At 41.8% G+C, this 17295-nt stretch overlaps 1 protein-coding gene across 1 annotated transcript in view; it reads left to right on the plus strand.

Annotated features, from left to right (window-relative positions):
* Positions 1–17295, plus strand: part of satb2 (SATB homeobox 2) — a 79166-nt gene that overhangs the window by 35691 nt on the left and 26180 nt on the right. The window contains exons 4-10 of the mRNA XM_034693166.1: positions 7389–7515; positions 9443–9566; positions 11481–11583; positions 12996–13046; positions 13124–13713; positions 14820–15032; positions 17178–17264. Of these exons, the coding sequence (XP_034549057.1) occupies positions 7389–7515; positions 9443–9566; positions 11481–11583; positions 12996–13046; positions 13124–13713; positions 14820–15032; positions 17178–17264 (1295 nt within the window). The remainder of the gene's footprint in view (positions 1–7388; positions 7516–9442; positions 9567–11480; positions 11584–12995; positions 13047–13123; positions 13714–14819; positions 15033–17177; positions 17265–17295) is intronic.

Below are 17295 nucleotides of genomic sequence, written 5' to 3' on the forward strand. Positions count from 1 at the left end.
TAATGAGATTTTTTGGGTTTTGACACTTTTGGATCATTAAATATGTCCCGGGTCAAGTTGACCCAGGAACATTATTGCTGTCCCTGAGAAACGAACACAACAGAAGGGTTAAAGCCTCTCTGGTTCTCTGATTTCTGACTCATCACACCTTTAAAATGACGACACCTCTGGGGTTTATGTTGTAGAGAGAAATCTGTCATTACAGTCAAGATAACAGAGAGTTTGGTTTGTTCAACGTGATCTCAGGGAAACAAGGAAACATCTGATGATGATGATGGTACCTCAAAAACCTGGAAGAGGTGGAGGGTTATACACATCAGGAAATACAAATCAGTGATAGATTTTTGAAGGTGGAGCAACTATTTACAGATTGTGCACACAGTGATTGCACCATGAGGACAGGTGTGGACACATGCAATGCACCGCTGCATAGAGAATGTCCTTAAAAACGATGATGATGGTGGCCTAGCGATCTAGGCGCCCCACGTATTGAGGCTATAGTCCTCATTGCAGAGGTCGCCGGCTCCACTCCCGGCTGGTAGACCATTCGCTGCATGTCTACTCCCCCCGTTTCCTGTCTCCCTTCAGCTGTCCTATCTAATAAAGGCATATGAAAATATGACTTACAAAAAAAGATAACAGAGGAAGGAAACATCTGATGATGATGATGTTACCTCAATAAACTGGAGAGGGGGTTATACACACACCAAATACCTTCCTGTCTTGGTCAGGTGATAGATTTTTGAAGGCGGGGGAAGTATGTTTACCATGTTTACACCGCAGCATCAAACACGTCCTTAAAAACATCGGTCAAATTACTGGACGACCAATCTCAGTTAATTTAACTGATAATTAGAGAGCAGGTCGGCGATATTTAATGCTGATATCATTGTTGTTGTTTTGCATTTGATAAAATACAATAATTGAATAATAACATGCATTAATCCGTGCACATAAACATGCAGAATTAATTAAACTAAGTTAATTTAGCTAGTGAGATGTTTTAGATGTGTTTTAATAAATGCATGAAATAGAAAACTACATCAGGTCATGCTTCAGACTTCAGAACATGACTTATATTAGAGGAAATATTAAACTGTATTAATCTATGTATTATGGAATACTGTCATTCAGGATGGACAGAAGGTGTTATTATTTAGAGGAATGTTAAGGTAGCTCGATGTTAGCCACAGTGACGAGGCGGCCTGCAGAGTCTGCAGACATTGTTGATGTTCTTCATCGTGCAGGTATCGGATGATTAATCAGTCGGGTCTGTCTCTACTTTAAACACACAACAAGACAATATGCAACTAAAATACACAACAAAATAAACATTTAACAACACAGCTGGCTAGCTGTAAATGTAAGCTACATGCAGATATTTCAAAATAAAACTCGGATGTTTCTTCCTCATTCTTCTTTCTTATTTCTACATTTTGCTTTATTTTTCTTATAAAACATCCAACAAACAGAAAGAAGACACACGTGTTATCAGCTGATCATGAAGTGTTGAATTATCAACTTTTGAATTCATCCTGTCTTAATCCTAAATCAGACTTCTTCTTATTTCTCACCACATTTAGTCGACCTCATTCTGTGTCCGTCTGACTTCAGTGAACAAACATTTAGGCGTGTTAGTGTTACAGATCAAACACAAGTCAACATTTTATATTTTAATTTGATTTAAAATAACTTCATGTAGGACTTTATGTTGTTATTATTTTGGCTCATGTCTCAGCCTCATTGTGGTAAAAAAAGGCCCAAATAATCCTCATGCTCTTCCTCCTGAGCTCTGCTGTTTCCATCTCTAACTCTGACTTCTCCTCTTTAAGCGGATAGAAGTTCATCCAGACCGACACAATCTCTCAGCAGTACACTCAGAAGTTTAAATATTCTGCATGAATTACAGGAAACCACTGCATCAGACGCTCCTGACATCTCTGACACAGCCCTAAAGCGCACGCTCTTATTTTGAAGGAAGCCTGCAGCCGCAGAGAAACCGCTGCTGTACGACAGGATTTGGATGTTTGCTTGTAAAAAAAAACAACTTTTTATGTCACATTTTTATGATTCTGAAAAGAAGCGAGTCCTCTAAGCCGTTAAATATGAAGGGAAATAAAATTATATGAGAGTAAATCTGACACATATCTTTAAATGCTGTTCATAACTTCCCCCTCCGTTTATAAAAGAGGATCATTCAATGTTATTAAAGATAGAACTGGAACTTTCAATCAGCCTTGAACTCTCTGCCCTCGTTTCCACGCCGTCGCTCCCTCAGCTCGGCCTTGTGCAACATTTTCTCACGAGCGAGGTGTTTCAGCGGCGAGGAGAGCCCTCCCTGAAATGACAGCATGACAGGAGCTCCTCGGGGTGCAGCGGTGGGTGACGGGGGTGAGTCAGATGCACGGGGTTTCCCTTAGGGTGTTCCAGGGGTGAGACCTGGAACCAGTTTGGAAGGAAGCCTGCATGCGTGTGCAGGCTGCCGCCACTATTAGGACTTATTCTAGCACGGGACAATAGGATTACTGTGTGTGTGTGTGTGTGTGTGTGAGCAGGCATCCATGCGTGCGGGCCTGTGTGAGTGTTGATGAGCTGAGACTTCAGTGTGTGTGTGTGTGTGTGTGTGTTTGTGTTTTTGTGCGGATGAGCACACTCAGACATGAGCCAAGCCACCAGCCGGCCACATGAAGGCGCGTCTGTGGGAGGTGGAATTTTAATGTGGAAATGGGAACAATGATTTCTACTTTTAAATGTGGACAAGAAGCAGCGCATCGAACAGCAGACCAAAAAATGATGGATCAATTATTAATGCATTTACCATCACACTGTGCGCCCCTGTGTGTGTGTGTGTGTGAGTGTGTGTGTGTGTGCTTGCATGCAAGCTGGTACATGTCGGCCTCTCTGTGTGCTGTCATGTGTCCTCTGTGAGTTTGTGTTTGTCTGCTTATTCACGCGTTTGCTTCCACCCAACTTGGCATTAGCGAGGTTGTTATGGCTTATTTTTCACAGATGCAGCATGCAGGAGATTTTCTGCAGGAAGGGAAATGTTTGTGTGTGTGTCAGCGTGTGTGTGTGTGTGTGTGTGTGTGTGTGAGAGAGAGAGAAAGAGACAGAGACAGGGAGAAGAAGGAAAAAGAAAAGAGAGCTTTGATGGAGTAAAGTGTTTTTTTCCCTCATAAAAAACATGAAATAACTTCTTTTAATAAACTTTGATCCTCGTACAGGAAAAAGCACTTTGCATGTGAAGAGTCGTCATGCATGAAATATTTCATCCTTATTCATTCGTGATAATGACGCCTTTGTGTATTCAAGTATTTGCAGATAATTCTGCTGATTTTATCGCCACTTTTTTAGACTTTAAGTGTCAGAAAATGGCAGAAAACGACAGCGAGTGTTGCAGAAAAATTCAAAATAAAATCCTCAATTATTCATAATTTTTAATGCAACCAAAAAATAAATTAAAATAGAGAAAATGTGAATTAAAAAGCTGCAATCAGACATTTTTGACTTTGTGTCTATAAAACAAAAAAGCAAACATGTTCAGAATAAATGCATTAATTGAATAATTGTTGCATCTCTACAATCTTAAATAATACATTGATTATTTTTAATTCAATCAACTTTCTTTTTGCATTTTTTGTATTATTTTAAACACATTAAAATTGCATTATGTGTTTTTTGTGGTAAATTTCTGAAAGCAAAATTAGGATCATATTTCAGACTCCATATAAAACAATAAATCAACGCTCTCCTTCTTTCTTCTTCTCCTTCACTTCAATCTTTTGTTTTTTGGTGTTTACAGAAAAGAAAATGAGCTTTTATTCAAAAGATGTTATTTTTATTGCGGTCTGGATGTTATAATAAAACTATTCGATCTGGTTCAGGCTTTAAAACGGGGTCACGGTGGTCTGAGGTTCCTCTGGGGGGGTCCACTCTGTTCATATGACGCCCTACCTCGCCCCACGTATGACCAGATACCCAGGAACATTTCTCAGGTCTGACGGGAACCGAAGATATAACGTGGATATAAACATGGAGGGGAACAGAAAGAGAAGGAGCGAGAGATCAGAGGGGGAGGAGAGGAATATAAAGAACAGGGAGATATAAAAGGGGGAGGGGAGGGGGTGATGATGAAGGGGACACAGAGAGAGAGGGAGGGAGACTCCTGAGGACCCGTCTGGATCTCATTTAGAGGATAGTAATGCGATTAGCTTTGTTTAGTTTTCACAGCTCCAGCCAGTCCCCATGAAAAACCTCTCTGAGTGTGTGTGTGTGTGTGTGTGTGTGTGTGTGTGTGTGTGTGTGTGAGAGCATTTTAAAGTCCTTACATTAATTTAAAGAAATGAAAGCAGAATGTTTGAATCAGAGCGGGAGATATTTCCATCTGATGACTCAGCGTTCTGCGTAGAGACCAATCAGAGCGCTCGTTAAAGGTTTGTTTATCATTTTAAATATCAAACATCCCCCTCACATTTCTTAATGCAGTCTGTGAGAGGAAGCAGAACAAAATGATATAGATATGATTATTTGGTGACCTAATTATCCGGGTAAATCCACCTGAGCATCCGCCAGACCTCCATGATGCTCCTCCACAAACACCACAACGTCCGGCCTGGTTTGAGTGCTGTAGACGTTCTTTATTCTCTGTGCAACAATCCGGCAGAATGTTCTCCTGTAATTATTTTTATGAACTTATTTTATTCTATCTTGTGACCCTGATTGCACGTGTATTAGGATGCATTCAGCTCTGAGCTCAGACACACGTACAGACACAGAGAGAGCTTTCTGTCCGTAGTTTCAAAAGAGTTTGGGCGGTTGTTTTTAAAGAGTTTAAAGGTTTAAACAATAAAAAGGTTTAGTCTTCTGGAGGAATCTTTGTTCCTGATAAAGCATCATTTGCTCTTCTCCGTTATGAGATTTTTGAAAATTTAATAATTCAATCTTTGGTGGAAATTTCCTCTGGTCCCGCCTTTTTGGAACGAGACACTTCAGAGTGACTCCAACAAACTACACCAGAAAAACCACGATACGATACGACGGGATAGATACAATGTGATCGGATACGATACGAAAAAACACAAACAATACAAAACAATACGATAAGACACGACACTATCATGATATGACACGATACAACATGATACGACATGACAAGCAACAAAACGATACTACAAGATACGACACGATAAGCAACAAAACGATACTACATGATACGACATGACAAGCCACAAAACGATACTACATGATACGACATGACAAGCCACAAAACGATACTACATGATACGACATGACAAGCCACAAAACGATACTACATGATACGACATGACAAGCCACAAAACGATACTACATGATACGACACGATATGACATGACCTGATACGAAACCATACGAAACAATTTGGAGCTGAAATGATGATATGACACGACACAATGCGATGGATACGATGCCACATGATACGACACGACACAACGCCATATTACACGACATGTCACAAAATTATACGACACCATAAGAATTGATACGAGATGACAGGATACAATACGAAACAATACGACAAGACACGATACAACATGATATGACACGAAATGACACGAAACGACACGATACGAAATGACCCCAACGAAATGACACGAAATGACACGAAATGACACGATACGAAATGACCCCAACGAAATGACACGAAATGACACGAAATGACACGAAACGACACGATACAAAATGACACCAACGAAATGACACCAACGAAATGACACGCAACGACACGATACAAAATGACACGAAATGACAAAAAACGACATGATACGAAACGACACCAACGAAATGACACGAAACGAAATGACAAAAAACGACATGATACGAAATGACACCAAAGAAATGACACCAACGAAATGACACGAAATGACACGAAATGACACGATACGAATGACACCAACGAAATGACACGATACGAAACGACACCAACGAAATGACACGAAACGACACGATACGAAACGACACCAACGAAATGACACGAAACGACACAAAACGACACGATACGAAACGACACCAAAGAAATGACACGAAACGACACAAAACGACACGATACGAAACGACACCAAAGAAATGACACCAACGAAATGACAAAAAACGACATGATACGAAATGACACCAAAGAAACGACACCAACGAAATGACACGAAACGACACGATACGAAATGACATCAACGAAATGACACGAAATGACAAAACGACACGATACGAAACAACACCAAAGAAATGACACGAAACGACATGGTACGAAATGACACCAACGAAATGACACCAACGAAATGACACCATAGAAATGACACGAAATGACAAAACGACACGATACGAAACAACACCAAAGAAATGACACGAAATGACACCAACGAAATGACACCAAAGAAATGACACGAAACGAAATGACACCAAAGAAATGACACCATACAAAATGACACAAACGAATGGTGGTGATTCAAGATGGCGCCCCAGATGGCCACATCGGTACTGCGCTCTCTTGTACCTTGCTTGTTTTTGTTAGTTTTCGTTGTAATATGTTATTTTTATTGCACTCGTGCCTTTTGTACTTATATATAAATAAAAAAAATAATAATATATATATATATATATATATATATATCTATATATATTTATATATATATATATAAATATTTATATATTATATATTTTTTATTAGCTCTTGATTTTTAGTGTCTGTCTATTTATGTTTGTGCAGGGAGTACGCAAAAATAGTCAAATTCTTTGTATTCTTGAGATACTTTGTGATTTAAGTTCTTTCTGATTCAGAAACAACAGGATATGAAATGACATGAAACTACAGGATACAAAAAAATGACACCAACGAAATGACTTGATACAATGTATTACAATATTATCAAATGCCTTATAATACAATATGATACAATGTGATGCCTTATCACATAGTTATTAGGGTAGAATTCAATATGGCGGGATAAGATGATGTCAACAGGATTAAATGTTTTATGATATGTGACAATCAATCAATCAATTAATCAATCAATCAATCTTTATTTGTATAGCACCAAATCACAACAAACCTTATCTCAAGACTCTTCTACAAACAGAGCAGGTCTAGACCACTCTATGTTAAATTATGAACAGAGACCCAACACCAAGACAGGATCAGACTCAGTCTGACCCCACCTTAATCCATCATGAGCATTGCACATCACAGTATTTAGCTAGTTACAGTGGAGAGGACAAACTTCCTTTAACAGGCAGAAACCTCCAGCAGGACCAGACTCATGTTAGACAGCCATGATGCCTCGACTGAGTTGGGTCTGGATATGGTACAGTTTGTTTTTTTTTACCTCAGAATCTAAAACCGAGTCTCTGTCTCCCTCCAGGCATCATCAAGGTGGGACGGTGGAACCCTCTGCCCATCCACTTCCTGACCGACGCTCCCGAAGCCACCGTCGCCGACATGCTGATGGAGGTCTACCACATGGTCACTCTACGCATACAGCTACAAAGGTCAGAGGTCACGGCTCATCTTTCCTTAGATTTCACGGAGGATTATTATGTTCTGCATGTCGGGGCGAGAAAGCAGAAACGTTTACTCATCAATGCTCCTCCCTCAGAGATGACAAACATCATTAGAAAGAGTGCGTGTCCGTATTTTATGGCTCTTTGCGGTCGCACTGAGTCAGACGTTGGGTCCACAGGGCAGCTGATGTCACCACAGATAATTACTCTGAGAATTCAGCGTATCTATCAAATATAAGAGAGCAGTATTGAAAGGCTGAAGCTGGAGTTAAACAGCCCGCGGGGGATTTATCTATTATCTGTCTCCGTCAGGGAGCGCCCGTCTGCCAGGAACTCCTAGTTCCCCGGAATAAGTGAAGCAGGATCCTGATGGACGGATAAAAACAGATAAACTCCAGATGAGAGGGTTATTATTGTTATTGTCTTGGCACGTACCAGCCAGGTTTGTTTACGTGTTTGTGTGTGTATCCATGGAAAAGGCAGAGTTTGGCTCAGTCTGGGGTTCAGTGATTTATTTGAGGTTAAATGACATAAAAACGGAGAGATGGGGGAAGATAGGTCGATACAGGAAATAGTGGTTTGAGGGAAAAAAAGATTAATTAAGGACGTTTTAAAAGATCCATGAAGTTCATGTTGGAGTTCAGGAGAGGAAGGCCTTTTAGAGAACTCACTGAGAATATTTAGAATCATTCTCAGGTCTGTAGGGTGAAGGTGGGAACAACGAGTCGGTCTTATAAAAACACACAAAGCTTAAACAGAAAGTTGTGTATCTTCTGAGTGTTGGGCGATTGTTTCTTGGCGAGGTGATGTTTCTGGAGGACTCTGATAGAAGTCATGCTTCCAAACAGTTAGCTCGCCAATCTGTTCGATGTGGGATCGAAGAAAGTGGAAAAAAAAACAACAACTGACTATCGTACTTTTTAAAACTTTTTCTGATGCTTTTTTAATCGTTGTTTTCTGAGCTGCAGGAATAGTCTTTATACTTGTGGCTCTTGTTGTTTGGTTAGTTGTGGTATTTATATCTGAATAATTCAAATAAAAAGAAAGCAGACTTTCTATTTTATTTCCTGTATTCATCTGATCTTGTCAACGCTTCCTTATTTCTAACCTTTTCTTTCCTTCATGCCTTTTTAAAAAGTAACATTGCTGTTGTTTTCTGTCTCTCTGTTATTTAGTGAAGCTCTTTGAGCTGCATGTTTTTATGTATGAAAGGTGTTATATAAATAAAGTTGAGTTGAGTATCTGAAGAAAACCTGGTAGATGTTTACCTCTGTTTCCAGTCTTTATGCTAAGCTAACAAATGTGGACTTTACCTTCATCTTCATCGTTTACAGACGTCAGACCGGCGTCTTCCTCTCTTAAATCTCACCTCTTCTCCCTCGCCTTTAATCAAGGTTGAGTGCACATCTGGCATAATCTTAATTACATTAGAATTTATTTTAGTCTGTCTTATTTTATTATATATTTGCACTCTGTTTATGTATTTTAGTATTGTGTTGTATGTTGTTATTTGTGCTGCTTTTGATCTGTACAGCACTTTGGTGAACCCCGGTTGTTTTAAACGTGTCTATAAATAAAGTTTGAGTTACTTTTTGCTTTTAAATGAAAGCTTTGCCTTTTGTGTCTTTGGTTGTTAACTTTAAGACGTGCTTCATGTACCTGTGTCCGTTCTGTCTCATAGTTTTGCAAAGTTGGACTCAGCAGAACTTGGCTGACACCTACCCCCTGCTAGCAGTTTTAGACATCACAATTAAACATCTAGACATAATCTGTCCTGTAGCTGATGGTCTGGTTTACTTTAAGAGGTCTTTAATTAGCATCTTTATTAATTTCAGTCTGTTTTATAACCAGATAAAATTCCTTAGTGGAGCTTTAATGCTGCTCTAAAACTACCTGTGTCCGTTCTGTCTCATAGTTTTGCAAAGCTGGAGGATCTTCCCTGTGAGCAGTGGAACCACGCGACGGTCAGGAACGCTCTCAAAGAGCTGCTGAAGGAAATGAACCAAAGCACTCTGGCTAAAGAGTGTCCTCTGTCACAGGTGAGAACAAACTGCTGCTGCTGCAGAACAGAACACACTGATCCTCCACCCAAATGTCAAATACAAAAGCTTCACTAGCGGTATGAAGATGCATGGCTCCTATGATAAGTAATACATGTGTTAGCTGCATTTCGGTCATATTCAGGCAACAAAACTACCAGAGAAAAGTGTGGAAAAATGAGAAATAAGTATTTGAAGAAAGTTTTTTTTACACTCTGCTCTCATCATAAAACTAAGAAGTGGAGTGTTATATTATCCAGCTAACATAAAACTAGTATGTTATTGAGCTAATGCAAAACTAAGTCAGGTATGTGTATTACTGCCGTTAAGCCAATAAAAGCATGTTAGTAAATCTAAAAGTTGTAAGTTATGTGACGTTTAAATCTACCTTGTGTCATGCATGCTAATTTAAAACTGAAGTAATGTTTCCTAAGGAGCTAACGCAAAACAGAAACACATGATATGTGGCTAAAGTAATGATAATGATTGGTAATGTTATGAATTGATGTAAAACTAGCCTAAATAAGTGAGTACAGTTTATTTATGTAGCACTTCTAGTATATCTGTTTGAGAAAAACAACATAAAACTAGTCAACTTGTGTTAAAGCTCCTGTGAGGAACTTTTGTTGTGTGTTGATTTTGGCGCCCCCTGTGGACAAAGTGGAACTTCTTATCTCTTTGGCGTGTTTTCTGACAAATTATCTCTCCACGTGTTATTTTGACACTAAAACACATCACTTTGTGTAACTCTCTGCTTTGTAAAATGCTTTTGGAAAGGCTGACTCAGCAGAACTCGGCTGACACCTACCCCCCGCTAGCAGTTTTAGACATCACAATTAAAGAAATGGACATAATCTGTCCTGTAGCTGATGGTCTGGTTTACTTTAAGAGGTCATTAAGAGGCTTCAGTATTAATTTCAGTCTGTTTTATAACCAGATAAAGTTCCTTACTGGAGCTTTAATGCTGCTCTAAAACAATAAGACTTTACAGAGTATGCTCAGGGTGTCTACACTGTGCAGCTTTGAGCCGCTGATGAAGCTGCAGAACTTGTCTTCATGGGAGTTAGAAAGAGCTCTCCTAAATCTCAACTTTACATTACGCTTCTAGATCCTTATGTCACGAACGAGACTGTCACATGTTGTGGATGATCCGGCTCTTATGAGACACATTTAGGCAATACGAGCCCCAGGATTAATCCGACATGCATTGTATTGATTATTGTAACATTTTAATCAAACTCCACCCCACAAAATTAAGAACTGTCTCCTCAATCATGTTCAACTCCCCAGCTGCATGTTTCTCCCTCTCTCCTGTCTCATAATAACTGCTGTGTGAGATTTATGCGTGTGTGTGCGTGTGTGTGTGTGTTTAAATGGAGCTCTGGAGGGGGGGTGTTGATCGCAGCATCAATTGCAAGCATATGTGTGTGTGGCTGGAGATTCCCTCTCTCTGCGCTGCACTGGCTCGAGTTTCCATGGGTGGCTTCCAATCATGATTAATGTTTGTCTGTTCCTATTGTGAGAGTGTGTGTGAGAGTGTGTGTGAGTGTGTGTGTGAGTGTGTGTGTGTTTACGTGAGCATGCCATGTGGTTGTTGCGTGAGTGTAAGCATTTCATATCATGTAGGTTATTAATTATCTCTCCCCCTCTCTCTCTCTCTCTCTCTCTCTCTCTCTCTCTCTCTCCCCCTCTCTCTCTCTCTCTCTCTCTCTCTCTCTCTCTCTCTCTCTCTCTCTCCCTCCCTCTCTCTCTCTCTCTCCTCTCTCTCTCCCTCTCTCTCTCTCTCTCTCTCTCTCTCTCTCTCTCTCCCTCTCTCTCCCTCTCTCTCTCTCTCTCTCTCTCTCTCTCTCTCTCTCTCTCTCTCTCCCTCTCTCTCTCTCTCTCTCTCTCTCTCTCTCTCTCTCTCCCTCTCAGAGTATGATTTCCTCCATAGTGAATAGTTCGTACTATGCCAACGTCTCCACCGCCAAATGTCAGGAGTTTGGTCGCTGGTACAAGAAATATAAGAAAATCAAAGGTGAGCTGATGGATCACACTTCTGTGAAAAGTCAAGATGAGGTTGCTGAATGTCTTTGGTGTCAAACTGATGAAACACACAACTTATTTGGACATTTATAAAGATGCTTTAACTGCCAGGGCGTTTATTTACTGTAATCTATGAACTCACGAGGCCTTTATTTGAGACAGTCCTCTATTTGAGGCCAGATTCTGCTCATTTTCAGACGAAACTCATGCAAAGCAAAGACAGGAAAAATTCAAAGTTGTTGATTTAATCCTCAGAGAGTGCATTCATGCATTTTGACTTCTTTTTTGGGATCAGCATTAATTTATTCAACGTGGTTTTAAGTGCAGTTGCAGACCGGCTAGTTGCGTCTAATTGGAATCGGCTTTGATTTAAAGTTTTACAGAAAATGCATCTTCAATAAATCTCTCTCTGTCTTGTGAACAGTTTCACAACGACACGATGAAACAATCTGAGGAGAGAAAATCACCTTTTTGATTGCACGGCTAAAGGCTCTGCAGCTTTGTGATTATAGATTCCCATTAATTCTTATTTATGTATTTATTTATTGCACATTTAAAAGAACAAAACAAAACTTTTTTGTTCAATAACATGAGCCAAGATATAACAGGTCAATTCAATAATAAAACTAACCTCTAACATGTTATGGGCAGGAGGAGTGACCCTCCAACAGAAAACAATCAACACAAAGACAGAGCATCAATGTAGAACAGAATATCTGCATACAAATAAAAACAATAATATTTAAAATAATGATGAAAAGAAAAGAGGAGAAAGAGATTAAAAACTAACAGAATATTTATTTATGAGTTAGGTAAGTAAGGAGAGTATGTGTTTGTAAATATGCATTAAAGTTAGTATCATGTTGTATTGCTTAACTCACCTAATAGACAGTGTTTAGTTTGTTTCTTGAATGAGTTGAAGTTTGTGTTTCTTGTTATATGAGCGGTAAACTGTTCCCAAAGTGAGGGCCTCTGTATCTGATGGAAAACTGAGAAAAGGTTCTTCTTTAGAAAGATGCTTAAAGGGAAGAATACAACATATAACATCCAAAATCTCTCTTCTCTACAATGCAACTTCCAATTTAGAGTCAGACGTTTGCAAGTTTATTCTGCAATAATGAACAGAATCAAGGAACAAGTCCTTTTCAAGTCCAGACCAACACTTGAGTCTGTTTTTTTGGATTAATCTTCATCATAGGTTCTCTGTAGCTAGACTTTCTTAAGTGCATCTCCCCTGAAATGTAGGGAGAAGATGCAAAGATGATTTGTTCCTGATAAGCTGCTACAGCCTGTTAGGTTCCACATGATGCTAACACACAGGATGCATGAGTGCAGATTTTGAGCCTTGCATTAGTTCCATGAGTCCGTGTCCCCCCTGCCTGACTCTGTCTCTCTGTGGAGCAGTAGATTACCTGGAGAAGATGTGGTCCGGACGAGAAGCGTCAGACATCAAAAGTAAGGATTGAATCTCAGACTCTGTGTTGGTGTTAAGTTTTTGTGCGACTGCTCTGATCGTCCCGTTTGGTTTCCAGTTGAAAGAGACAACATGGCCGACTTCTGCGTCCTGGGCCAGAGACCTCCGCCTCACCTGGCCACCCTGGCCCAGCTCGGCCACCTCGGAGCCGGCAGTCCCCTCATGAAGGCGGTCTCAGGTGACCCTCAGGCCCCCGGCCAGCCTCAGCAGCCCCCTCCTCCCCAGCAGCAGCCCTCACCTCACGGCCCGCTCCACCACAGTCCTCCCCTCCGCACGGGCCAGGTGCCTCCCCCGCCCCCACCGCCCCTCCCAGGTGCCCTGCAGCCCCTGCTGGGTCCAGGTGGGATCCTGTCCCCGCAGCTCACCCCGCAGATGGTCCGCCAACAGCTCGCCATGGCCCACCTCATCAACCAGCAGCTCGCTGTTGGCCGCCTGTTGGCGCACCAGCACCCGCAGGCCATCAACCAGCAGTTCCTCAACCACCCGCCCATCCCACGCGGGTCGTCCAAAGTCGGAGGCGACCATCCCGGGAGCAACCCGTCGGCCGCCGAGGTCTCATCTGAAATCTACCAGCAGGTCAGAGACGAGCTGAAGAGAGCGAGTGTCTCCCAGGCCGTGTTCGCCCGCGTGGCTTTCAACCGCACACAGGTAGGACAGTAGGAACGACCACAGACACAGAGAGGAGGAGGGAGGTAGAGTCAGGTCAGAGGAAGAGGAGGAGCGAGGGAGGGGAGGTAGGCAGAGTTTGGGAGTGAGGAACTACATGAAGCCAAGTCGGTGTGAACACATTCAGGGAGTGGATGCGGCGATGAGGTTAGGAGCAGTTTGTCGTCTGAGGTTTTCTATGTCTTTAAATATTCACTTATGAAAGGACATCTCTGATCATATCAGGACCTGGACGTTCAGGATTTGTCTGGAAAATGTCAGGAAGTCACGTGTGATAATAAAACCAGTCGCCAAACTACAGTAACTCACTGTCAGGTTACTGAAACTTACCTGAGCTGCATTACTTGAGGCCATGTGACATTTTGGCATCCCTTCCTGTCATGCATACGAACTTCAACACATTGCATCCTCTGTAACTCCAGAGCTGCTTCCTCCAGGTCTGAAAGGATCATATCTCTCGTTCCTCACGACTCCGCACGTGATAGAAATAAATAGATCCCTGATAATTCTTTGGCTGATTCTGCGGTCACCCACCTCAGGGTATTTTCAGGGGGATTAGCGGAAGCGTAGCAGGTTTCCTCGCTGGGTCATTGAGTCTCCTCCGCCCTCACAGCAGCTCAAACACCTGATGCATTCAGGCTGTGCTAAACGGGTTAGCGTACGCCCCATTAGACCAATGTAATGGGAGGTGGATCATAGAGCTACTGCTATACAGGCCAGGTGTCATTTAGTGCGTGTGTGTATGTGTGTGTGCATGTGTGTGTGTGTGTGTGTGAGCTTCCAACACACACTCTGATACTGTATGTGTATTTATTACAAACTTTCATTCCTTTGAAGACTGACTTTAAGAAATGAAATCATGTAAATAAACATGTTGATGGTTTTTGTCACGATAATAAATGACAGTTTATCATGTTTTTACATATTTGATGAATTGATTTAAAGTTCTGATGTGTTTCTGGAGATTAAAAACCACTCTATTTGCACTCTAGTCTCAAATAGAAGACCGTCTCAAATAAAGGCCTCACATCTTAATCGATTGAAGTAAATAAACACCCGGGGCCGTCTGTCTCTTCTTCCTCCTGCAGGGTTTGTTGTCAGAGATCCTGCGGAAAGAGGAGGACCCCCGCACGGCCTCTCAGTCTCTGCTGGTGAACCTGAAGGCCATGCAGAACTTCCTGAACCTGCCCGAGAGCGAGAGAGACCGGATCTACCAGGAGGAGAGAGAGCGCACCATGAACCCGACCGTCGGGCTCCCTCCGTCCAACCCATCCAACTCTGGAGCTTCTCGCCTCTCACAGGTTAGTCAGCGGCGTGATTCAGAAACAGTCTGAACTGTTGCTGCCCTCAAATGGAACTCAGAACAAGTGTTATCACACTTTGAAGCAGGTAGAGCTGTGGTAACAGAGTGTTAACACACTTTGAAGCAGGTAGAGCTGTGGTAACAGAGTGTTAACACACTTTGAAGCAGGTAGAGTTGTGGTAACAGAGTGTTAACACACTTTGAAGCAGGTAGAGCTGTGGTAACAGAGTGTTAACACACTTTGAAGCAGGTAGAGCCGTGGTAACAGAGTGTTATCACACTGTGAAGCAGGTAGAACTGTGGAAACAGAGTGTTAACACACTTTGAAGCAGGTAGAACTGTGGTAACAGAGTGTTAACACACTTTGAAGCAGGTAGAGCCGTGGTAACAGAGTGTTATCACACTGTGAAGCAGGTAGAACTGTGGAAACAGAGTGTTAACACACTTTGAAGCAGGTAGAACTGTGGTAACAGAGTGTTAACACACTTTGAAGCAGGTAGAGCTGTGGTAACAGAGTGTTAACACACTTTGAAGCAGGTAGAGCCGTGGTAACAGAGTGTTAACACACTTTGAAGCAGGTAGAGCTGTGGTAACAGAGTGTTAACACACTTTGAAGCAGGTAGAACTGTGGTAACAGAGTGTTAACACACTTTGAAGCAGGTAGAACTGTGGTAACAGAGTGTTAACACACTTTGAAGCAGGTAGAACTGTGGTAACAGAGTGTTATCACACTTTGAAGCAGGTAGAGCTGTGGAAACAGAGTGTTAACACACTTTGAAGCAGGTAGAACTGTGGAAACAGAGTGTTATCACACTTTGAAGCAGGTAGAGCTGTGGAAACAGAGTGTTAGCACACTTTGAAGCAGGTAGAGCTGTGGAAACAGAGTGTTAACACACTTTGAAGCAGGTAGAGCTGTGGAAACAGAGTGTTAACACACTTTGAAGCAGGTAGAGCTGTGGAAACAGAGTGTTAACACACTTTGAAGCAGGTAGAGCTGTGGAAACAGAGTGTTAACACACTTTGAAGCAGGTAGAGCTGTGGAAACAGAGTGTTAACACACTTTGAAGCAGGTAGAGCTGTGGAAACAGAGTGTTAACACACTTTGAAGCAGGTAGAGCTGTGGAAACAGAGTGTTAACACACTTTGAAGCAGGTAGAACTGTGGTAACAGAGTGTTAGCACACTTTGAAGCAGGTAGAGTCGTGGTAACAGAGTGTTAACACACTTTGAAGCAGGTAGAACTGTGGTAACAGAGTGTTAGCACACTTTGAAGCAGGTAGAGTCGTGGTAACAGAGTGTTAACACACTTTGAAGCAGGTAGAGCTGTAGTAACAGATCTACAGAGCTGCAGAGCTCTGCTGTTGTTTGAGGAGCGTGGCTCTGCCCTCCTGAAGTGTCGTACCTTTGCGCTGCTCCACAGTTTGGGAAACACTGACCTACAGGGAGCTAAGCCATCAAAAAACAGACTGGTTTCAAAGACGTATTTGGGAGGCGGTGCCAAAGTAGGAAAGGATTTAACCCTTTATGCGTCTTATGAAGCACATTTTTTTCCCCTTCAGCCTTAACATTAGTGGGGACATTTCAGCCATTGCTTGAGGTTGGTAGGGACCTGTCCCTACGGTCCATACACAATTTTACGCCACTGCAAACGAGAATCATCTTTCCTGAGTGTTGTCGTCTCGTTCATTTAGGATGAAATCAGCGAACAGTGATGCAAAATAAAATGCATTAAAGTCAAAGTGAGGAGCTTGTTTTAAAGTGGAGGGAGTGAAACATGCAGATATCAGTTTTTAGATGTCGGGCTTGCACATTCCTGCAAAACTGCACAACTCCTCATTGCATTTATTGTGCAAAGTTTGTGATATATCGTTATTATCTTAAAATACTTCCATCCCTTTCTGTTTGAGTTCCTTGAAAACAAATTCTTTACAAAACTAAACCGGACCCTGATTCTGCAAAATGAGCACTCTTGAAAATCCCTGACTCCTGAAACTCTGCAGAGACTCAGTGAGGAAGTGTTTCCCTTTCTGTGATATCTGCATCTAAAGGAGCTCCAGCAGGATGAAACCCTGAGCTTTTTGTGATGCATGAATTTGATTATAACCTGCTGTGTGTGTGTGTGTGTCATGTGTGTGTGTGCATAGAAAGTGTGGGAGAGGAGCTTGGATGACCAGATAACCCCTGATACCTGGGCCTCCATCTGGAAGAACAAGACTAAGATCTCCAACTCGGTGAGTTTATCTGAGATCTCCGCCCTGCCCT

The sequence above is a fragment of the Notolabrus celidotus genome, chromosome 10, assembly GCF_009762535.1.
Source record: "Notolabrus celidotus isolate fNotCel1 chromosome 10, fNotCel1.pri, whole genome shotgun sequence".
In the NCBI taxonomy this organism is placed as follows: Eukaryota; Metazoa; Chordata; class Actinopteri; order Labriformes; family Labridae; genus Notolabrus; species Notolabrus celidotus.